General features: G+C 39.7%; 1 protein-coding gene across 1 annotated transcript in view; it reads right to left on the bottom strand.

Annotated features, from left to right (window-relative positions):
* Nucleotides 1-24199, bottom strand: part of FANCC (FA complementation group C) — a 275270-nt gene that overhangs the window by 158872 nt on the left and 92199 nt on the right. Inside the window, exons 2-4 of the mRNA XM_032840451.1 lie at nt 18820-19062; nt 16801-16885; nt 12303-12397 (exon numbers count right to left, since the gene is read on the bottom strand). Of these exons, the coding sequence (XP_032696342.1) occupies nt 12303-12397; nt 16801-16885; nt 18820-18984 (345 nt within the window). The 5' untranslated portion in view covers nt 18985-19062. The remainder of the gene's footprint in view (nt 1-12302; nt 12398-16800; nt 16886-18819; nt 19063-24199) is intronic.

Below are 24199 nucleotides of genomic sequence, written 5' to 3'. Positions count from 1 at the left end.
GGACATTTGCATTGCTTCTCATTTTTTCCTATCATAAAAATTACTGTAATGAACATCATATATAAAGATCCTTTCTTAATTTGAATACTATTTGGGATAAACTCCCAGGAATCACGGCTAACTTTTTTTTTTTTTTTTTTAGAAATTATGTATTAGTTGGCTAGGGCTGCTATTAACAAAGTACCACAAACCGAGTGGCTTAAACCACAGAAATTTATTGTCTCAGGGTTCTGGATGCTAGAGTTCTGAGATCAAGGGGTCGTCATCAGGATTGGTAGTTTCCCAACAATTTTTGGCATTCTTTGGCTGGCACCCCAATCTCGGCTTTCATATTCACATGGCATTCTGCCTTCGTGCATGTCTGTGTCCAAATTTTCCCTTATTATAAGGAAACCAGTCACACTAGATTAGGGGGTCCCCCTACTTCAGCTGACTTCATCATCTTAACTAATCAATTCACATGCAAAGATCCTATTTACAAATAAGATCACATTCTAAGGTTCTGAGATTTAGGACTTGAACGTATGAATTTAGGGAGAACAAAATTCAACCCAAAACAGAAGTTATACTTGTTATTAAAAACTCAAAAAGCAGGAAAAAAAATATGAAAGAAATAGTAAGGGCCCTTCTCAGTCACTACTTTCCACAGACGTTATAGCAATTAACCCCTTAACTATTCTAACATTTGAATTGACACCTTGGCCTCCCATAAAGGCATTTGCTGTTCCTGATGTACCACAGACTAAATCTAGCATGCAATTTTAGTTCAGTATAAATGATAGAGGGGTGATCTCTGAACACCTGAACATTTGAACTTTCTTTTTACTCACTTGAAGGATCTCTGCAGGGTCCCTAGGACATCTCGGAATCCTAGAACCACAGACTCCAGATCTCTGCAGGGTCCCTAGGATATCTCAGAATCTTAGAACCACAGACTCCAAAGCAGTAGAGATAGACGGGCTTAAGTTTAGCTGGCAGCAATGTATTTTTTGAATGGCTTTAAAGTCACACCTAGGTCCAAAATGGTCTGCCACTTCTAGCTAGTAAATTACTTCTCCAAATCTAAATTCTCTTATCTATGACACAGGGTAATGATATCTGCCTTCATGGAGTCATGAATATTTAATAAGATAATTCATCTAAAACACATACTAAACATCCAATTAACAGTAACAGTATCCATCAAAATTTCTTTAAATTTTTAAAATTGTGATTAAAAACACATAACATGAAATTTACCATCTTAATCATTTTTAAATACACAGTTCAGTAGTGTTAAGAATATTCACATAATTGTGCAACAGATCTCTAGAACATTTCTTCTTGTAAAACTGAACTCTATTAAACAAATCCCTTTGCCCTTCTCCTCTAGCCCCTGTTCTACTCTCTGTTTCTATGAATTTGACTACTTTAGATATCACATGTAAGTAGAGTCATACAGTATTCTCCCTTTTTTAAGATGGGGAATGAAATATGTAACTTCTATAATATCTCAGTAGCAGAGCCAGAAGAAATCTGGACTTTCTGATTCTTAAAGAGGGACCCAGCTGAGGGTTTTTTGTTTTTGTTTTTTAGTTTCAGTTGAGCTACAAAAGCTGCCTGATAGCCAGCATTTTTATAAGTACTGCTTGTGTCTACTATGTAGTAAAGGACTATTTAAACCAAAAAGCCTTTAAAAGACCTGGAAATCAAGATTTATGGATTTAAATATGTCTGGTTCTTTTGCCATGCTGCTAATTTATAGAAACTCCAATGTTGTCAATATTAAATAGAACCAGATCTGATAGGAATAGTCAAACTAAGATAAAGTGTAACAATGTCTAGGTCAAAGAGAGTAAGCCAGTTATAGTTAGCAGCTTATAATGCCTGAATCCTGGGAGGGATGAATGTCAGCTCCCTAAAGAAATGCACATGTGGTCTGGGAAACAACTGAACTTCAAAACAGATGTAGAGATCATGTCACCACATGTAGTGCAGACATCCACATGGCCCTCAATGGTGGCTATTCACTATGAAAGACCTCCACAACAGACATTACTGTTTAAATTTACTTTTCACAGGAATTTATCCCAAAATAGCCCAAGGAGCGCTGCCCAGGCAATTTAGATTGAAATACAGTGAGCCTATGTCTTAGAAACATATATTACACCTGTAACACATACACCTAAAAATTCCCTTTTTACCCCAGGATGAGGTTGGGGCACAACAGGAGAACTGGGTGAAGGAGTTGTAATAAGGAGAAGGCTGGGAGTTATAGAAGGGGATCTGGTCAATGTTCTATTAACGAAGCCAGGTCAATTAAAGTTATGGCTTAATGGAAAAGCCAACATGATCATAAAACAAAAATAAAACAAAATAAACAGAAAACATAAAACAGGTCATCCGGAGAACATCACCAAACATCTCAAATATCCTGTTCCTAATTGGCAATAAATGCCTAAATCTGGCCCATTTGAGCAGTGGCAACTTACTAAAAAACAATGTGATACAATTTAGAATTAAAATAAGCAGAAATCCACCTAAAAAACCCATTCAAGAACACAAATGGTATCCCATTTTGCCCTCTCAAGAGGAAACAAATGTTTATTCTAGGAAGTTCAATAATAAGTTCAGTGTCTTCACATTAATGACTCAGGAGTTACCAATCCCCAAAATATGCACGGAGAGAGACATAAACATTCACAATTCAACTTCATGTGTAGAATGAATGCTGATTACACTGAACAGCTGTAAAATACTCGGGAATGAGAAGAGCAGTGTTTGCACATTTTCTAGAACCCTGCAAATACTAACTACCATATTTATACTGCAAAACTATGAAATGCTGAGGACACTTTATCAGGCTAAATAAGAGCACGATATTTAGTTAGGCAGATGCTATTCCATGGAGTTACCGAAGTGTGCGGAACTGGGTAGCCTACTACTAGACACCACTGCCCTAAAATAGTACAGCAGACAGCTTTGGTGGTTTCCAAAGCCATGGGGAAAACACATTTACAAAACTATAAAGAAATTTTCTACGCTTTCCTTTTTTCCCAGCCCGTTCTATTCAATAACAGACAAGAAAAGGAGAGGACTCAACTTGTATTATAGTCCCTGCTTTATGGGCCCCAAAAGGAAAACCAAAAGGCAGTGAGAAAACAGGGCTCTGCATTCCACTATTCTGGAAGATGGCACAGAAGACAAATATTGGACAGCTGCTAGGCTGACCTGATGTCCTCCTCCTTCCTCTTGTACTTTTACCATCCACCATGATGCTCAAGTCAAAAACCTAGGAGTTCTCTCTTAGATTAGAGGGAAGCAAATTGCCTGTCCTCATGTTTCCAGAGAAGACGGAATGTCCACCCCACTCTCAGGAGGGAAAAGCAGAAAAGGAACAGCTTTGGCATCTGTGAAGGAGGTTGTGATGGCACATTTGTCTCATTAGCCATCTCTGCCTTGCCCAAGATCAGACCTCCTTCCCTGACTGGCCACATTCCAACGTCTAACAGAGGCACAGGCATAAAGGCCCAGCCCTCCTGTCCCAAAGCAGGAAAGCTCTGAAGGGTCTCCCATCTCTGTCCCTGTAGGCATAGCAGAAGTTTCATTGAGACTGCACTGTAGCTGAGCTTTTTCCTCTGCACGACCCTGTGCCCTTCCTTCCCCCGCGGCAGCTGTCACTCCCTGCACATTATCTCTATCTCAAGGCCAGATTTCTAGAAAGCCCAACCTACGACATCATCTGTCAGTCCTGTCACTCTCTTTTCCCCTGGAAGAACTGCCCTAGTTGGTCAGTTTGGTAGGAGAAACTGAAAAAAAATTCCTCTCCCAACTCTGTCTTTCTGACTTGCCTCATCTGCAGAAAGGATGTATTCTAATTTACCACTGCACCATGCTTGTCGTGCAGGCTCATTCCCTGCCAGGTAGGCCTACTGTAGTCCTGCTAAGCTGGGACTGGCTCACTTGTCTACCACAGGCAGATGGGCCCAACTGAACCATTGACAGACAGAGGCTACATTATTAAATCTGTTTTAAAAGTTAAGGGACAGATGTTCGACATCCATCTACCTAACTGATACATCTCAATACTTCCTAACTCAGAAGACAGAGGTGTTATTTATTAGTCCCCTAAAATCTTTCAACACGATCCTAAACTGCTCCCCTATCCTTTCCCACCAAACTACTCATCCATACCAAGTCCTGCTCTCCTGTACTTTCAAATGTATTTTCAGCACTGAAGCCACTAATTCATATTTATATAAGTGCCCTCCGCTCTCCTATTTAAACCCCTCTAGTTAAAATCCTTGCTTTCCAGGTTAAGGACACTCTTAACTAGGGGCCATTTGAACCCTCAGGATCCAGCCCTGTCTGCCTCTCATGCATAGCCAGTATATAATAGATGGGATAGCCCATTCTTATTATCATTACCAGGAAAACTTTTCTACTTTTTTCTCTGCCTACTGTCCTACATGCACCTCAAATCCCTTTCAGTTCTTCCAGTTCCATGAACATCTGTAGCCTTTGCCTCCCAGGGAATGCCTACGTCATGATGCAAGCTCCACTGTCATTTTCTGAAAGCCTTCCTGACCAGCCCTGCAAACCTCCCCAACTCCCAATGAGGCTTTTTTTTTCCCCTTTTCACTGGGCTACCACAGTACCTTCAATATGCTGTCCTTCTACTCCTTCACATGTTACTTCGCAGTGAAACCACTTGATCCTGCAAGGCAAGATCTTCATATCCCCCAATATCTGCTTGTACATGGTAGGTACTCAGGATGTATTTATGGAATAGATGAATAAAGGACTGAGAAAGACTATAGGAGAGCAAGGCAAAAAAAAAAAAAAGGGGATACCAATCACGACCAATGCCCCTCTCCCAATGCCACAGTTAAAACTTTCAGTAGCTCCTTCCTTTGTCCTGTGCTACTAATTTATGAACTCACAAACTGGTATCCATGGCCCTCCAAAATTTTTCCCAAACTGTTTTTTTCTAATCTTAATTTCTACTTTTCTCAATAAGTACCTTACTCTCCAACCTAAATGGAAAATCATTTTTTCTTGTCTATACCCAACCTTCTGTCTGTTCACTATCTTCTTTCCAAGTGGAATCCAGCCCCCCCCCGCAACACACACACACCAGGGTTGACCATATAAAATCATACTCCTTTATTTACTCATTCAGCAAATAATCACTGCATTCTTACTATGTGACAGATACCATTCTGTACTTTCAGAATAAAGTCTCTACTCTCATGGAACTTGTAGCCTAGATGGGAGGGAACAAGCAGATGGGTGGGGGTGGGGGATCAGTATGTCGGGGAGTGATCAGCACTAAGAAAAATCAGTCAAAATAAGGAGAGTTGAGTGGCAGAGATAGGATGATGAGAGTTGAGTGCCTGAGATAGGATGATGAGGAAGGCCTCTTAGATAAGGTGATATCTAAGCAGTGGCCTGAGAGAGATTCTAGAAGGAGCCATGTGGCTCTCCGAGGAAGAACTGTGGAAATAGTTGCATACACTCTAGGGAGGAGGTTGCTGGGTCCAGGAAAGCCACGCTATATTTGAAAGTTTCAAATGTGCAGAATAAAGAAGTAGACAGTTCAAATGCATTTAAAGGAGAATTTTCATGGGGATGAAAATCAAATAAAGAGGTATTTTTTAAAAGAAGTGTATATGACCAGTCCTTTGTTATTTGGTAAGCTTTAATACCGAAAAAAGGCGTTACTTGCAGACCAGTCTGTTTTGCTAAGATCCTGTGGTGGTGCTCAACTACTGGGCTTATACTATTAGTGTGCAACCATGGAAATGAGTGTGAGATGACCAGCATACTGGGAATTTACTGCAGGATTGTGCAAAAAGGTAAAACAGACTTGAGGCTATGAAAGACTCCTTCTTTATTTCATTCATTTTTAATATATTTTAATGTATTCGTTTAATTTAATCCATTGAATGAAATGGATTATCTCCTTTAATCTTCAAAAAAAATTAAGTAGGAACTGTTAAAATCTCCATTTCTGGTGAAGTAAGGCTCAAATAAATAACTTCAGTGAAGCTAATGAGATGGAGTAGGGATGTCACAGCATTCCTGCAGGTTTTAAGGGTTAACTTGCTTCAAGTTCTCACAATCCTCACATGCTGACTTAAAGTCCTTGATCTGTTAACAGAATTAATTTACTCTGAAATTTGCAGACCACTGGCCTTGGGGAATAAAGGACCAGAATGTGCCTAGGCCACAGTGGCCAACAAGTCTGTTTGAAGCTCCCTTAGTTTTCTGATTAGCCCAGCAATCTTTCAGCAAAATGTTTTTCATTTTTAAGGTTATACAAATGACTTCACTGACCTCCCTCTACACATCTGTAGACCTCGCCCTCCTTTGCAGAAAGAACAGAGCACTCTCACACAATGCCTGGATACCAAGGACTCAGATATTCCCACACAACCCCCTCCGGGCACCACGGAACTAGAATTTCTTGCACAACCTCCAAGCACCGAGATAACTCTGTAGCTGGCATTACCGAGTCTACATGTAATCAAGAAATGTCATAGACCACTGCACTCCCTTTAAAAATCTCTTGGCCAAGCAGAAAGCTTGGAGTTGGCTTTTGGACAAGAGCCCACCTTCTCCCCACGTGGCCAGCCTGCTGAATAAAGATCATATTCCTTTACCACAAACATTCGTCTCTTGAGTATTGGCCTTTACAGCAACGGGCAGACGAACTTGGCTTTCAGTAACAGGGAGGCAAATTAGGTGGGATTTGGTATCATTCTCTCTCAGGTCTCCAAACATTATGTATGCTTGGCGACAGAATACAAAGAAAGTATATTTCAACTTATCCATAAATGTGAATGCTAGAAGTTTCCTAACTTTATAAGAAAAACAATATAATTTATATTCTAGGAGAACTATGTGACCTATATACGCTTTAACATTTTTGTCCAATTCTCCTCCTATAAACTCTGCAGGCCCTGACTCTACCACGTGTGACACACCTTCTGTTACTCCAAATGTCCGGCGTATGAAATCATAATCCACAGCAACGTGAAATGAGTCCGCCGGGGTGGCTGGGCTGCGGCATGTGTTTGGAGCTCCATTCTTACCTTGTTCTTTCTCACATGAGCCAAGAAAGGAAACAGGGCCCGTTTCAAAGTGTCCCAGCTTGTATTACTATTCCAACAGTGTGCTGGAATGTCTCCTCTAGAAACCTGGACTTGTACAAGGCTCTGGCATCTGTGGGTATCTGCCCAAGTCAGCGCTTCCCAGAACCTCTGCTGAGAGGCTGGAGCCAGTTCACAGGCTCCAGCCAGTTCGACAGCCTGAACTGGGGTCTACCTGCTCTATTACCTGTTGCAAAGGTGGGCAAGATACCTCCCGGGTCCCTCGGTGTATGCTGCTGGATCCCACAGCTCCCACATAAGCATTTCTCTTTGTGGATAAATGTTGAGTTTTAAATGTTTAGCAGGGACAAAAACAAGAATATCATGCCACCACGCTGCTGCTGTCCCTCTCCACGGAGGCCTTCTTTAATACACATCTTCATCATAAGTGGTGGTGGAAAAACAACTCTGAATCAACTATGCAACTTTTAAATAACTGTAATTATTTTGCCAAATTCACTGTTGATTCATACTATCCTTTGAGTAAATAAGATTTTTTTTTCTTTTGCAATTGCATATGTGTACACCTGAGTTTTGAAACCCTTCAAAAAATATTTAAGCCCCCAAATAAGTCTGTTTTCTCAAGTAGGATGCTGTTGGCTGCTAGTAAAAACAACTCTAAACCAAACTGGCTTAAACAGGAAAAGGAAGTACTAGAGCACTGAAGTCCAGAAGAGGCTTGGTCTAGGACCCAAACAAAACAACCTGAATGTGACCCTCTTTCTCTTTCTCTCAGCTCTGTTTCCTCAAGACTAACTTCACTCCCAGGCAGGCTGTCCTCCCAGACCCACAGTGACTAACAGGAACTTCAGGGACTATGTGCTACCTAATTCATGTTCAGCAGGAAAAATAAAACCCACCTCCCCAATCAATCACATAAAAGTTGTAGGACTGAATTTCCAGTGTGGGCTATATGTCCATCTTGGCCAATCTCTGTGGCCAGAGACAGGAAGAGGTGATCCTGGTTAAGCCAAGCAGGACTAACCCCAGGACCGTGGTGTGGTAAGTCTCACCCAAGATGCAGAATGCACAGCTGAGAAATGCATGCTACTCTAAGAAGGTAGGAAAGGAGGGAGATGGATACTGGGAAAGCAATTAATAACCATCCGCCAAACGTGTAAATGTAAAAATTCAAAGAAACAAAGAAACTGCAGGTTTTAGAAAGTTAAGCAAATAGAATACAGATAGGAAGAGAAACTAGTATTGTGTTTGTTATTTCAAAAGGAAAATCGAAACAATCATACAGGACTGCCAATGTTTTGTCAGGGTAGAGCTGTGAAAGAGAAATCTCCTGCATCCCCAGCCTTGTCCCTGAATTTCACCTTGCCTCTGCTGTGTTTCACTAATTGCCCTCAAGAAATATGCTATTTTCCCTTTTAAATTACCATTCAAACTTGGACAATAATTCTTCCCCTACGTTTCAACATCTGAGCTGAGCCAGGCTAGTATTTTCAAATCCTAAACAACCCAAAAACAAGTAAAAGTGGAAATTACCAACAGTGTAGAATAATCCTGTTTCCAAAGCATCAGTGTCTGTCCCTTGGCTGACCAGTCTCTAGTGCAGTTGTTCAAGCACCAAACCTACTGTCTCTTCTGACTCCCTTGCCTCACGACTTGGTATACATAACACCATCATTTCTGAAACCACTGGTTTCCTAAAAATTCAGGACACTCCCTGTTGAATACCTTGACCATGATGTATTACACCAAAAACAACAAAACATACAACTTGGGGTTCACTCAAAACCCACTGTTTATGAGATTTCAGTACAGAGAAAACTCTTGTGGAAGGGTTCAGCCTTTTTGGCTAATTGGATGAAATACCCACACATTAAAGAGGATGATCTACTCTACCCAATCTCTTTAAAAGTTGATCACATTCAAAATTACCTCGCAGAAACTGAGACTAATGTATGACCAAATATCTGGGCACCACATAGTCCAGTCCAGTTGACACAAAATTAACCATCAGAGATAAATGAAACCAACACAGAGATTTAGGATTATATCTGCACATATAGAGACACTTGACTTACGATGAAGGTAGCACCAAACATCAGTGAGCAAAGAACTTTTCAGTAATGGTGTTGGGACAATGGGTATCCATGCAGAAGTGAAGTGAAAGTGGATGCCTACTTAGACCACACAAAAAAACAGTCACACCGACCTAAATGGGAAAAGCAAATCAGTATTCTTTTAGAAGCTAATATGGAAGGTTTTCATGACCTTGAAGTGGGGGAAATTTCTCTTACACTAAGACGTAACATGTAGATACAAAGTTTAAATGTGACACACACAACGGATTTCAATGACTTAGTATGAAAAGAGAGTATAAATTAATCTCAATAATTTTTATATTGATTATATGTTTAAATGATAGTATTTTTGATATACTGGGTTGCATAAAATATTAAAATTAATTTCACTTATTTCTTTTTGTCTCTTAAAGCAGCTACTAGAAAATTCAAATTATCTATGTAGTATGTATTTTGTGTTGGACAGTCCTGCACTAGAGCATTAGATATGAACGGATATGAACGGCCACTCATTCCTTTTTGAAATGCTGCTGGTTTTCTCCTTCTACACCTCTGACTCTGTTTCTGACCCGCAGGGTAGCTTATTCCTGCACTTACTCCCTAAATGCCAGTGTCTCCCAAGGTTGCCCCGAGGCTCTTTCCCATCCTCATGCCAGATGCCCTCCCTGGGCAATCTGACCCTCACCCAAGGCTCCAGTGTTCCCAAGCCCTGAGGACTGTCAGCCCTCTTATGTGTAAATCAGCTCACTCTTCCAAGAACAGTACGTTAAACTCCACCTACACTTAAGTACATCTGCACTTAACCTGCCATTACATCTTTTGAATATTTACCTTATTCATATCATAAATCTGGCTCCTCTTCTCCATTTCACTCAGGGCTGCATGATTTCTCACCTTCATCACTATAGTAGCTTCCAAAGCGCTATCCCACTCCCTTCCAAATCAATTACCTTTTGCTGATAAGTTTCTAAAATTCAGTCCAGGCCAAACAATTCTCTGTTTAAAATACTGCCTTCAAAATAAAGTAAAAACTGTTTCTTTTAAGATTTTATTTATTTATTTGTCAGAGAGAGAAAGAGCACAAGCAGAGAGAGCAGCAGGCAGAGGCAGAAGTAGGTTCCCTGCTGAGCAAGGATCCCAGTGCCGGACTCGATCCCAGCACCCTCGGATCATGAGCTAAGCTGACCGCAGATGCTTAATCGACTGAGCCACCCAGCCATCCCAAACACTTCTTATGCATTCTTATACATTATGCATTCTTATACATTAGGCTTCATGCTTCACCACCAGCCCTACAAAACCCCAAGCTCAACCATTATCTGAGTACCTGCAGTTCCCTGAAGGGGGCATTGGCTTTTTTTTTTTTTTTTTTTTTTTAGATATTTATTTGACACAGAGAGAGAGATCACAAGTAGGCAGAGAGGCAGGCAGAGGGAGAGGAGGAAGCAGGCTCCCCGCTGAGCAGAGAGCCCGCGGGACTTGATCCCAGGACCCTGAGATCATGACCTGAACTGAAGGCAGAGGCTTAACCCACTGAGCCACCCAGGCAAAGGCACTGGCTTTCTTAACACCATCTTTAGGTGTGCTCTTTCTGCTGACAGGAATATCCTTCCTAAAGCTCTATCCCTGCCCTCCTAGTCACCCTTCCAAACTCAGCTGGTGATATCACCTACTGTAGGACACATCTACAAAGCCCCAAGTCTGAGCGAGTGTCCTGTGTCTGTCCAGTCTATAAATTCCCTGATGGCACGAGTTAAGATTTTAAGTTAACTTTCCTGTGCTATATTTTATACGTACCTATTGATAAATGGACGCAGTATTAAATAAGAGAAATCCACAGAATAAAATGCAAGGCTAGAAATTTTAAAATAGGCCAATAAAGTCATGTGTTTAAATGAAGAAAGTTGACCCAATGACCCTAAAAACACTTCATTGGGTGGCCTATTTCAGGACTTAATGAACTAGCCAATACAAAAATATATCCAAAGTAATCATTAAAACATCAAAAGTGACAATTAAAAAAACTAAAGACTATATATGTTATTCTATTTCTATAGCTTTGTTTTTCAGACATTTTCTTCGCTGATTCTACTTACCAGTTCCTTTCTTTAGCTCTTTAGTGTAATTTACCTTCCAGTTAAAGTTTGCACCTTTCCTTCCCCAACCCAACCCTTTTTCACTTCTACTGTCCCTTCAATTCTGCTTTTAAATCTAACAGAAAACTATAAACACTGTCTTTGTCAGCTCTGTCAGCAATTTTGTATAAAACAAAGGAATGGTTAAAAAGCAGTGAATGGAATGATATCACCAGTCAGACGGATAGACAAAACTGTATGCATTAATCTGGGTGGGTGATTTCATAATACTAAGCAGCTAATCTGAACCATATGCATACTAAGTGGAGTCTGACAGGCATCAGCTAGTCCGTGGGGTTATTACAGCAGGACAGTGGGGGGTATGAGAAAAGAACAGGCGAGATGCTGGTGGTGAGGGCAGCCACAGCCCAGCCTTACAGAATTCGCCAACTTGTGCCTGACCTTCAAGAGAAAGCAGAAAGAGACAGGGGGATGCAGGACGCTGTCAGCTATGCAGTCCAGCACAGCCAAGGAAGCGATGTGGTGTTGTGAGCAGCGGCCGCCAACGATTTATTCTGTGGTGCTAGTCTGAACACCCTGGCCTGGATACCAACTTCAGGTATAAAATAAAGACAGCAGCTCCCAGGGCACTTCTGAATTTTCATTTTACTACAGATTAGATCCTGAGAGAGAGAGAAATACTTAGACAGAAATTACGAAAGTATTTAAACTAGCTTGATAAAGAGCAATTTTTTTGAAGGATAGCAAATGCTAGAAGGAAAGAGTGAACATTCTTTACATTACCTGAAAGCAACTTTTCAAAATCACACAAATATTAGGTCTTCCAGGTATGAAAAAGTTCACCCTAAAGACTGCTATCTTCTGGAACTCACAATCAAGCAAAAATGAAATCTCTTGAATAACTACACCCAGCAAGATAACGGAACAGCGAAGACTGTATTTGAGAAAGTTCTAAAACATCACAGAACTGGACTGTCAAGGAAGCACCTTTTTAATCAATTCAATGCAAAGCAGTACAGGGCAAGATTTACTCTTACCCGTGTCCAGGAGTTAAGTTTCGATTCTTCAGAATTCTGTGGTTCTTTATTAATTAGACAACATAAGCACCATATTAGAATTTTCTGGCTTTCATCTGCAAAAAGGAAAACTAAAATAAGTAGGTTTTATCAAATAGGAAGAAAAGATAATCAGTATAAAAATTATTTAAACACTATTTAAAGGAAATATATGTATTATATTTTAGGAAAATCTCAAACTACTAAATTCACGGAACAAACATCTAGGACCATCTGTGAAACTTAACTTCATGGGGTTTTTTATTCTTGTGGTTTGGGATCACTTATGCTTAGCCCTTGTGTGGTTAATTCCCTTTCTCATACAGCAATAATTTTTAAAGCCAAAAGAGAATGAAAGAAACAACTAAAAGGACTGCACTTTTCCCAAGATCAGTTCTCTTAAAGCATATTTCAGACTGACAGTAATTTCAACCTTTTAAAGGCAATATAACTGTTATAGGCAGTAGTAAGGATTTCTGTCTTAATCTTTTAATCTTCTAGTTTCCCAAAAAACCCTCACTTGTTAAAAACAAATTTAACAAAAGGATCGTTTTAAAACATATTCTGTTTTTCTAAATGGTTTGGACAAAATAGAAGCCTCTTACATGTTCCTCATTCTTTAAAATTTAAAACTTTACCAAATATGTGATGAAAACGCTGAACTTTGAAATCTTATACTTGGCAAGAATATCTACTCAGTGAGCCATTTTCTTTTTCCTCGTTTGGTAACAGAGTCCATTCCAGTTGGAGATTTTAAAACACAGCTGAGAAGCATGAATGATGCATAAAACTGAAGACATCAGTACCTACACGAGAGCCAACCAACCATGGCCTTCATCTAAAGGCCATGGAGTGGCAGCTGAGGAAGGCCAGCACCAGGAACCAATTATCTGTAGAATCACCTGATACCCCTTACCCTCTCATCCTCTATGGTCTAAGAAACACAACATTTCTAAGAACTATGGGGACAAGAAATAAGGAAAATATCAACAAGAAATAAGGAAAATACAACCTTTTATAAAATATAAATGCTACCCCTGCATTTTCAACCATACACTAAAGAACACTAATAGTAAATGTTTATTAAGCCTACTTTTCTCCCCAATAAACGTCGTAAGTTTCTGCTCCCCTAATAACATCTCTGGACAAACTTTATCAGGGATTATTTTGAGGGACATTCATTTTTTTCCTAGTTTTTAATGAGCTCAAATGTCTTACCAGCTTGCCTATTACAGGTTTATTTCATGAATCACATCATTTAACCTCTGAAGATCCTAGGATTCTTCAGGCTCAACCAATGCCACTGATTTGAAATTTGACCACTGCACTTCCTGTGCTTTAAATATTAGAAGAAAGTCTATCTTCATGTCACAGAGTGTCAGACACATCCAATGATATGCTTACTACACAAGTGGCTTCCCCTGTTAGGAAAAAAAAGCAACCCGATGGGACAGGAGGAGGAGGGGAGGAGGAGAAAAAGAAAGAAAATAGTATTTTATGGAACTTAAGTTATCTAAAAGATGGAAATTTTCCCCAGGTGTTGAGTGAATCTGCACATTTAGTTCAACAAGTATATAATTTTTCAAAATTGTCCCTCAAAACAAACAAAAACAAAAACAAAGCGCAACCAGAGAAATGCTCTCGCAGCCTTTAGGAGGTGCCTTCCCTTGCCCAGGGTCAATGTACCGAAATGGACTGAAATGCACTGAAATGTACTGCTAATGGGCTTATTTTGTTTTAGGGATTTATAGCCGTAAGCCATCACTTGTTATTCATGAGTGCCACCAACACTCACTGCAGGGGAGAAGGCATCTGTCAGGTTCCTCTCTGAGGCTCCTAGATTCAGGGTGGACATCCTGCAGGCCAGTTGAGTGAGATGGGAAAACACCTGGGATTCATCATGCAGAGTCACTGCCACCAGGTCTTCATGAAAATTTGGATTCTAAAAATAAGTGGAAGGGGAAAAAATATGCCAGCATATATTTGCCACCTAGTATTTTTTTTTGTATCCTGAGCTAGTATTCCAAATGAAAACTAAATTAATTCTTCAAAATTTTTTTAAAATTCCTTAATCTACAATTTAAAAGTATGAAGGTAGCACTTTTTTAAGACAATAAATATTTGTTATTTTAAGCTGCCAAGTTTGGGGGCAAATTTTTATATAGCAATAAATACCAAATAGTGAGGTTATAGCTGTTATGCTTAATCCTGAGGGCAGCCATAATTCCAAGGTGAAAGCAGTAAGCTTATGTAGAGAACACCCCCGAAATAAAAGGTAGTCCCTCCCTTTCCATTATCTGTTTTTTTCCTCCTCTTCATGGTGTCTTTTCATTTCCAAATCTTTCCTCCTTCTTTATTATCCTTATTTCTGATCCAATTCTCACCTAGCATTATCAGAGACTTAACTTCTTTCTTTGATGGAAGCTGTCACCTTTCCTGTATTTAAGGTTACTTTGATATTATAAAACCATAAGAAAAGACCATTTCCTGGCCAAAAGTACCCAACTAGCAAAACAACAGTAGTAACACAGGCAAGATTCTTAATTCATCCCATCCCGGGAGTTCTGTTGCCTGTCAGTCTTCACTAAGCTCAGAACCCAAGGCACACCAAACAGGAAGCTGAAATTTAACAGGCAATTCAAAACATAACAGAGGCACTGAAACAAAAAGAGATGAAGGATTTGTTTCTGGCTGTCAGAGGGGGCCAGTGTAATGGGGACAGGTGCTAAGGAAAGATCACAGACAGATACAAGTTTAAGGCTATAGGGAGAAATCAGTCCAGTCTCCTGCTTTTACAAATAAGGAATCTGAAACCTAGCGAGTCTGGTGGCTTGTCTCAGAAAGTCCCATCTCATCTACTGTTCCCTAAGAGTCAGCCCCAGTTTGACCTCCCATGAAAAACTCTCCTTTAACTCTCAGCTCCCTGTTCAGAGCTCCATAAACACAAACCATTTCTGAGTCAGGCTTATCTGCTGGGGTCTCTTTTCTCTGTGACTGGATGCTTCCAGTGAGAGAAATCATAGCCATTCTTCCTAGGCTTCGCACATTTAAAAAAAAAAAAAAAAAAGCTTAGTAAGTATCTGTCCAGTGAATATATATATTCATGTGAGGCTGGTTGGTCTTAAAGCAAGAACTGGGCCACTTCAACCACGACGGTGTGATCCTCAGGACAAGTAATTATAACAATGCAGGCTTTAGAGGGGTGGGATCCTAGCTTTTATTAGTTTTACATTATGGGGAAAGTGATTTCTTTGCTCTAATCCATAATTACCTATCCTGCAAAACTACTGTCAAGCAAATATTATACTAGCTAAAAATACGGTCAAGTCAAGGCAATAAACCTCAACTGTACACCTTCAGATGTGCCTGCTCTCCCCTATGCTAGGCCCTGGAACGACAAAAACAAGTAAAACCACAGTCCCTGCTCTCAAGAAGTATTCAGTCCTCCAGGACATCAGACAGGCAAACCAATAATTACAAAACGGTGCAGTAAGAGTTAAAATTCAGGGAGATGCGATCAGCTATGGGGGCACTAAGAGAAGTTCCTAACTCAGCTCCAGCAAAACTATTTCAAAGAAAGTTTAAAAGGACAGGAGATGAAAACAGAGCTCCAGGCAAAGGAGTCACATGTCACAAGCCCTAACATCACGTGCCTTCAAGTCATTGTTAGTAACTCAACTCAACCTGACTACCATGTGTGTGGTGTGGTTGTGGAGGATTAGACAGGAAATGAGACTAGACAGGTATGCAGGAGGTCAAGAAAGGAATATCTACCCCAAAGTGTCCCCAAATTCCTCTTCACCTTGGGTAAAACTACAGTGTCATCCATAAAGAACGTCAGGGCCATGGGAGGATTAGGACACTGAAGAATGATTTTATGCATGGAAAAAGGGAGAATGTGAGTTAACATGAAATTGTGAAACAAGAAATTATTTCTTTATTATAACCATTTCACAATGAATTAAAAATGAGGTTTGATAATCATCTGGAAGAGTCTACTCTGTAACACAAGTTCTATTTTCTTACTGATATGCATGTGTATAGGTGTGTGTATATAGTAATGTACATATGTGTGAGATAATCTATGTGAACATATATGGACAAGAAAAGAATGTCTTTTTTTTTTTTTTAAGATTTCATTTATTTATTTGAGAGATAGTGAAAGCAAGAGAGCACAGAGGGAGAGGGAGAGGGAGAAGCAAACTCTCAGACTTGCCGCTGAGCAGAGAGCCCAATGTGGAACCCCATCCCAGGACCCTGAGATAATGACCTGAGTCAAAAGCAGATGCTTAATTGATTGAGTCACCCAGGCGACCAGGATGCCATCTTTCTAATGGAACAATGAATAAATCTTAATAGATATTTTGTAAACAATGGGACAAAATTTATCATTTGAAGCTCTGTATTTTGTTAAACAATGCATAGATTAAAATTATTATTAGAAGTTTGTATTTTGAGAAGACAGGCTTTGGAGTCTTACCAAATGCTAAGATAAAAGGATTCCAGCAAGTTTTTGCCAAGAGTTGACCAATTGTGGGGAACCTTTCAATGATCGTATTTGAATCCTATAGAAGAAAAATATGTTTTGGTCAATAAAAGGACACCACACAATTTAGAGAGTTAAACTGATACTATAGGTTGAAGGAGTCTGAATATTTAGTATATTTCAGAAAAGTGGGAATTTCAAATAAAATTTAACAAGTAACCACCTTACTTCATCCTTAAACCATACCACCAATACTTGAAGATGTACAGCACATTTACATAAAATCAAGCTTGTTATAAAACTACCTTTATTTTATTTATACTTAGGAAAGGCCAATTTATTTAAAAATATAAAAGAATGTATAGCAGTGAATAAAATATTGTGGGTTTTTTTTTACTCCACCATAAGAAAGGTTCCTAACTCAACTTTAGTAGGGCTATTTCAAAGAAGGCTTGGGAGAACAAGAACTCTAGAACTTGTAAAAAGAAACAAAAGCAGCTAAAGCATAAAGATATACATCTCTGTTTATGACTATTTTGGTTACTAAATGCGAAATGACATCATACTTACTCTACAACAATCTGAGACCAGATCAACCAAATAGAAAACAGCTTAAGATTAAACAATCTACATGCTATTGTAGCATGTACAACTGGCCCTCTTCCCACTTCTTTACCTTTCAAAAAAGTTCAAAAATTAGACCTAAATGAGGTAACATGTACATAAGCTGAAATGTAAGCTGCTGCACCAATAAATTCTTCACATTTGTCTTAGCATCAAGGCCAATCCTAGACTTTCTGGGACCAATTTAAAGCCAAGCTGCAGAAATCCAATTATAGAAAAACAATTTTAAAAGGTAGTGTCAGTTGCTCATGCAGACTCTATCTTTCCTTCTAGTTGCTAAAACACATGAACTCATATCGTCAACATGAATAATTCTTCAAATTTCTGACTTGCTTTTTTAAGGGAAGTTTTCCTTTGTTCTATTTGTTATAACAAAAGAACATCTATGTTAAATGAAAATTTCACTTTTCATTTTGAATTTAGAAACTATAAAACCAATAATATTTTCATAATATAAAAGCATGTTAACTCATAAAAATATCCATTGTAGTAAAAATGAGTAATGTCAAAAAAAAAATCAAATTTGAACACATTATACAACAGCAGTGAAGACACTCAAAATCTTAATATTCACCAGAAAAGACCACTTGAAATATTCAAAAGAAGAGATCTTATTATTTACCGTCTCATGGTAGAACCAACCTTAGGATAGCATTAAAGAAAGGGTAAGCACTGGGGTGCCTGGGTGGCTCAGTCAGTTAAGTGTTCTACTGATTTTGGCTCAGGTCATGATTTCAGGGTTGTGAGGTCAAGCCCAACGTTGCGCTTCACCCTGGGCATGGAGCCTGCTTAAGATTTTCTCTCTTCCTCTCCCCATCTTTTCTCCCTCTCTTAAAAAAAAGGTGGGGGGGGGTGGTAAGCACTTTGGAAAACTCTTCAATATTTAAAAAATGCAAAGGCCTTTAAAAGAATCCCAATTATTACCTGACAACAAGTGTCAAAATCTTGTGTTTTTTTTGTTTGTTTTTTAAGATTCTATTTATTTGACAGACAGAGATCACAAGTAGGCAGAAAAGCAGGCAGAGAGAGAGGAGGAAATGCTGAGCAGAGAGCCCGATGCAGGGCTCGATCCCAGGACTCTGGGATCATGACCTGAGCTGAAGGCAGAGGCTTTAACCCACTGAGCCACCCAGGCGCCCCACAAAATCGTGTTTTTTTAAAAAACAACCTTACTGGTCAGGAAGTCCCATACGACAATGTAACTAATCGAGAAGATTGAAATCATAAGAAATAAGAGGTCAGGAAACAGCCCCCTGTCTGTATTACCTATGGATAATTTGTCTTTCCAACCCAACAATATATTGGGTCAATACCACAAGCCCTGACCCTAGATAACATTCAGGCTTAGTTGAACGTAGTAAAGCTTTGTTATTTTGGTCTACCACTTACCATCTTTTTCAAGACTTCATACATCTGCCTCAGGAACTCCTGAAATCGAGGCAGGTGAAGGCAGGTTTCTTGCCGGGTTTCCAGAGTAGAGGCCTGGTCCCACACAGAAAGCTTCTGCATCCAAAACTGATAAGCAGAAGAAAAGCCTACTGAATCTTGAGCCATCTTGGAAAAAGGGAAAAGGTGATGGACCTTTACAGCGGCCTGCCAAGCACTGAAAGAAACAGTGAGCACACATCAAACCTAGAAGAAAGGGGAAAAATGAAACATTTTTTAAAGGATTTTTATTGGTGACTTCATATTCCACTGATGAGTGAAAGGGGGAATATAAGGGACTAAAATAGAATGCCTTCGATGGAGTCATTTTTGAATTATTTTAAAACGTGTCACCCAGCTGTAGCTCCAATTCTCACCATCTGAACTTTTATCATGAGTAATATTCCACTAGAAGTCATTATACCTTCACAGACACATGCTAATTATGCACAGAAAGCACACAGCTGATAATACTTTATATCTTCTTTTTAACATTGAACTATTTTTAAATGTTCTGAAGTTCATTTGGGTATTTTAATGTAATGGGAAATCAAAAACATCCTCGGGTGTTTAATAATAGGCGGTGTCTAAAAATGTTTTTGAAGTTTTCATGTTTTATATGCATTTCTGGCTTCTCATTAAGGTGTTCGAGAAAATCTCTATGCATTACTGTCTACTGAAATTTCTTTCCAGTCTCTCTTCACTTTTTAGGAAAAAGCAAAATAATTCATTCCACATGCATCAATTTGAGCAACCTATTTAATTAAAGACTAGTATATATGCTTGATCTCAATTCACAAGAAGAAATCATATTTTGGTAAAATATGAAAAACTGCAATTACTGAGGAGGTGTACTAGTCCTAAAGGACAGAACATCGCCCATAAACGTGACTTACCACACCTGAAGTACATGTTAGAAAGAACTGGGGAGTGGAGCAGTGAGAATGGGCCTCAGGTAGATTTGGCTAAATAAACCCAGGTGTCCCCCCACCATCCTCACCCATAAGAAGCACACCGGGCAGAAGAGGGAGGGCTGCTTCTCAACTGTGCAGGATTTTACAAGGTCTCTGACTTTCTTGGGACAGGGATGATACTCAGCTATATGATTTCAAAAAAGACAGCTCTGCAAAAGGTGAGTTTAAACGTTCAGCAGCAATAATTAACAGATAAAATGGTCCCAATGAAGTACCAAAAACAACAACACAGGGGGTTTCATTATTAAAGAAGAAAATCAAAATACTTAAAGGCGGTCATACACTTTGGTTGCAGTACACAATACTAGAGCAGGAGGGGAGGAGTCAAGATGGCGGAGAAGTAGCAGCTGAGACTACTTCAGGTAGCGGGAGATCAGCCAGATAGCTTATCTAAAGATTGCAAACACCTACAAATCCAACGGGAGATCGAAGAGAAGAAGAACAGCAATTCTAGAAACAGAAAATCAACCACTTTCTGAAAGGTAGGACTGGCGGAGAAGTGAATCCAAAGCACGGGAAGATAGACTGCGGGGGAGGGGCCGGCTCCCGGCAAGCGGCGGAGCAACGGAGCACAAAATCAGGACTTAAAAGTGTGTTCTGCTGAGGGACATCGCTCCAGAGGCTTAACTGGGGTGAAGCCCACGCGGGGTCAGCGTGGCCTCAGATCCCGCGGGGTCACTGAAGGATTGGGGGTGTCGGAGTGTCGCAGAGCTTACAGGTATTAGAACGGGGAAGCCGGCTACAGAGACAGAGCCGAGGAGTGAGCTCTAAGCTCGGGGTTACCTTGAACTGGTCGCAGGCTCGGTCAGCTTGGAGCGCGGCCGGAGGCCAGGGTGACGGAAGTAATTGGGCGCTGTTCTCTGAGGGCGCACTGAGGACTGGGGCCCCGGGTTCTCGGCTCCTCTGGGCCGGAGACTGGGAGGCCGCCATCTTCATTCCCGTCCTCCGGAACTCTACGGAAAGCGCTCAGGGAACAAAAGCTCCTGAAAGCGAACCCGAGCGAACCCGAGCGGATTACTCAGCCCGGCCCCTGGTAAGGGCGGTGCAATTCGGCCTGGGGCAAAGACACTTGAGAATCACTACAACAGGCCCCTCCCCCAGAAGATCAATGAGAAATCCAGCCAGAACCAAGTTCACCTACTGAGGAGTACAGTTTCAATACCAAGGAGAGCAGTGAAATTCCAGAGGAGGAGAAAGCAAAGCACGGAACTCAAGGCTTTCTCCCCATGATTCTTTAGCCTTGCAGTTAATTTATTTTTTTTTTCTTTTTCAATTTTTTTTCTCTTCTTCTGCCAAATTTTTTTTTAACTTTTACCCTTTTCTTTTTTAATGTTTTTTAACTAGTTTATCTAATATGTATATATTTTTTTCTTTTTTATATTCTTTCTTTTATCATTTTCTTTTTTTAATTGTTTTTTTTTTTTTCTGAACCTCTTTTTATCCCCTTTCTACCCCCCATGATTTGGGATCTCTTCTGATTTGGTTAAAGCGTATTTTCCTGGGGTCTTTGCCACCCTTTTAATATTTTACTTGCTCCTTCATATACTCTTACCTGGACAAAATGACAAGGCGGAAAAATTCACCACAAAAAAAGAACAAGAGGCAGTACTGAAGGCTAGGGACCTAATCAATACAAACATTGGTAATATGTAAGATCTAGAGTTCAGAATGACGATTCTCAAGGTTCTAGCTGGACTCGAAAAAGGCATGGAATATATTAGAGAAACCCTCTCAGGAAATATAAAAGCCCTTCCTGTAGAAATAAAAGAACTAAAGTCTAACCAAGTTGAAATCAAAAAAGCTATTAATGAGGTGCAATAAAAAATGGAGGCTCTCACTGATAGGATAAATGAGGCAGAAGAAAGAATTAGCGATATAGAAGACCAAATGACAGAGAATAAAGAAGCTGAGCAAAAGAGGGACAAACAGCTACTGGACCACGAGGGCAGAATTCGAGAGATAAGTGACACCATAAGACGAAACAACATTAGAATAATTGGGATTCCAGAAGAAGAAGAAAGAGAGGGGGGAGCAGAAGGTATATTGGAGAGAATTTCCCTAATATGGCAAAGGGAACAAGCATCAAAATCCAGGAGGTGCAGAGAACCCCCCTCAAAATCAATAAGAATAGGTCCACACCCCGTCACCTAACAGTAAAATTTACAAGTCTTAGTGACAAAGAGAAAATCCTGAAAGCAGCCCGGGAAAAGAAGTCTGTAACATACAATGGTAAAAATATTAGATTGGCAGCAAACTTATCCACAGAGACCTGGCAGGCCAGAAAGAGCTGGCATAATCTATTCAGAGCACTAAACGAGAAGAACATGCAGCCAAGAATACTATATCCAGCTAGGCTATCATTGAAAATAGAAGGAGAGATTAAAAGCTTCCAGGACAAACAAAAACTGAAAGAATTTGCAAACACCAAACCAGCTCTACAGGAAATATTGAAAGGGGTCCTCTAAGCAAAGAGAGAGCCTAAAAGTATAGATCAGAAAGGAACAGAGACAATATAAAGTAACAGTCACCTTACAGGCAATACAATGGCACTAAATTCATCTCTCTCAATAGTTACCCTGATTGTTAATGGACTAAATGCCCCAATCAAAAGACACAGGGTACCAGAATGGATAAAAAAACAAAACCCATCTATATGTTGCCTACAAGAAACTCATTTTAGACCCAAAGACACCTCCAGATTTAAAGTGAGAAGTGTGGGTGCCTGGGTGGCTCAGTGGGTTAAGCCTCTGCCTTCGGCTCAGGTCATGATCTCAGGGTCCTGGAATCGAGTCCCGCATCGGGCTTTCTGCTCAGGAGAGAGCCTGCTTCCCCCTTTCTCTCTGCCTGCCTCTCTGCCTACTTGTGATTTCTCTCTCTGTGTGTCTAATAAATAAATAAAATCTTAAAAAATAAATAAATAAAAAATAAAAATAAAGTGAGAGGTGGAAAAGAATTTACCATGCTAATGGACATCAAAAGAAAGCAGGGGTGGCAATCCTTATATCAGATCAATTAGATTTTAAGCCAAAGACTATAATAAGAGATGAGGAAGGACACTATATCATACTCAAAGGATCTGTCCAAGAAGAAGATCTAACAATTTTAAATATCTATGCCCCTAACATGGGAGCAGCCAACTATATAAACCAATTAATAACAAAATCAAAGAAACACATCAACAATAATACAATAATAGTAGGGGACTTTAACACTCCCCTCACTGAAATGGACAGATCATCCAAGCAAAAGATCAACAAGGAAATAAAGGCCTTAAATGACACACTGGACCAGATGGACATCACAGATACATTCAGAACATTTCATCCCAAAGCAAGAGAATGCACATTCTTCCCTAGTGCACATAGAACATTCTCCATAATAGATCATATCCTCGGTTCTAAATCAGGTCTCAACCGTTATCAAAAGATTGGGATCATTCCCTGCATATTTTCAGACCACAATGCTCTGAAGCTAGAACTCAATCACAAGAGGAAATTTGGAAAGAACCCAAATACATGGAGACTAAACAGCATCCTTCTAAAGAATGAATGGGTCAACCAGGAAATTAAAGAAGAATTGAAAAAATTCATGGAAACAAATGATAATGAAAACACAACGGTTCAAAATCTGTGGGACACAACAAAGGCAGTCCTGAGAGGAAAATATATAGGGGTACAAGCCTTTCTCAAGAAACAAGAAAGGTCTCAGGTACACAACCTACCCTACACCTAAAGGAGCTGGAGAAAGAACAAGAAAGAAACCCTAAACCCAGCAGGAGAAGAGAAATCATAAAGATCAGAGCAGAAATCAATGAAATAGAATCCAAAAAAACAATACAACAAATCAACGAAACTAGGAACTGGTTCTTTGAAAGAATTAATAAGATTGATAAACCCCTGGCCAGACTTATCAAAAAGAAAAGAGAAAGGACCCAAATAAATAAAATCATGAATGAAAGAGAAGAGATCACAACTAACACCAAAGAAATACAGACAATTATAAGAACATACTATGAGCAACTCTACGCCAACAAATTTGACAATCTGGAAGAAATGGATGCATTCCTAGAGACATATAAACTACCACAACTGAACCAGGAAGAACTAAAAAACCTGAACAGACCCATAACCAGTAAGGAGATTGAAACAGTCATCAAAAATCTCCAAACAAAAGCCCAGGGCCAGACGGCTTCCCGGGGGAATTCTACCAAACATTTAAAGAAGAACTAATTCCTATTCTCCTGAAACTGTTCCAAAAATTATAAATGGAAGGAAAACTCCCAAACTCATTTTATGAGGCCAGCATCACCTTGATCCCAAAACTAGACAAGGATCCCATCAAAAAAGAGAACTACAGACCAATATCCTTGA

The sequence above is a fragment of the Lontra canadensis genome, unplaced genomic scaffold, assembly GCF_010015895.1.
Source record: "Lontra canadensis isolate GAN:19392208 unplaced genomic scaffold, GSC_riverotter_1.0 scaffold113, whole genome shotgun sequence".
NCBI lineage: Eukaryota > Metazoa > Chordata > Mammalia > Carnivora > Mustelidae > Lontra > Lontra canadensis.
Note: the sequence above shows the minus strand (reverse complement) of the source record. Positions and strands in the feature narration are given on the sequence as shown.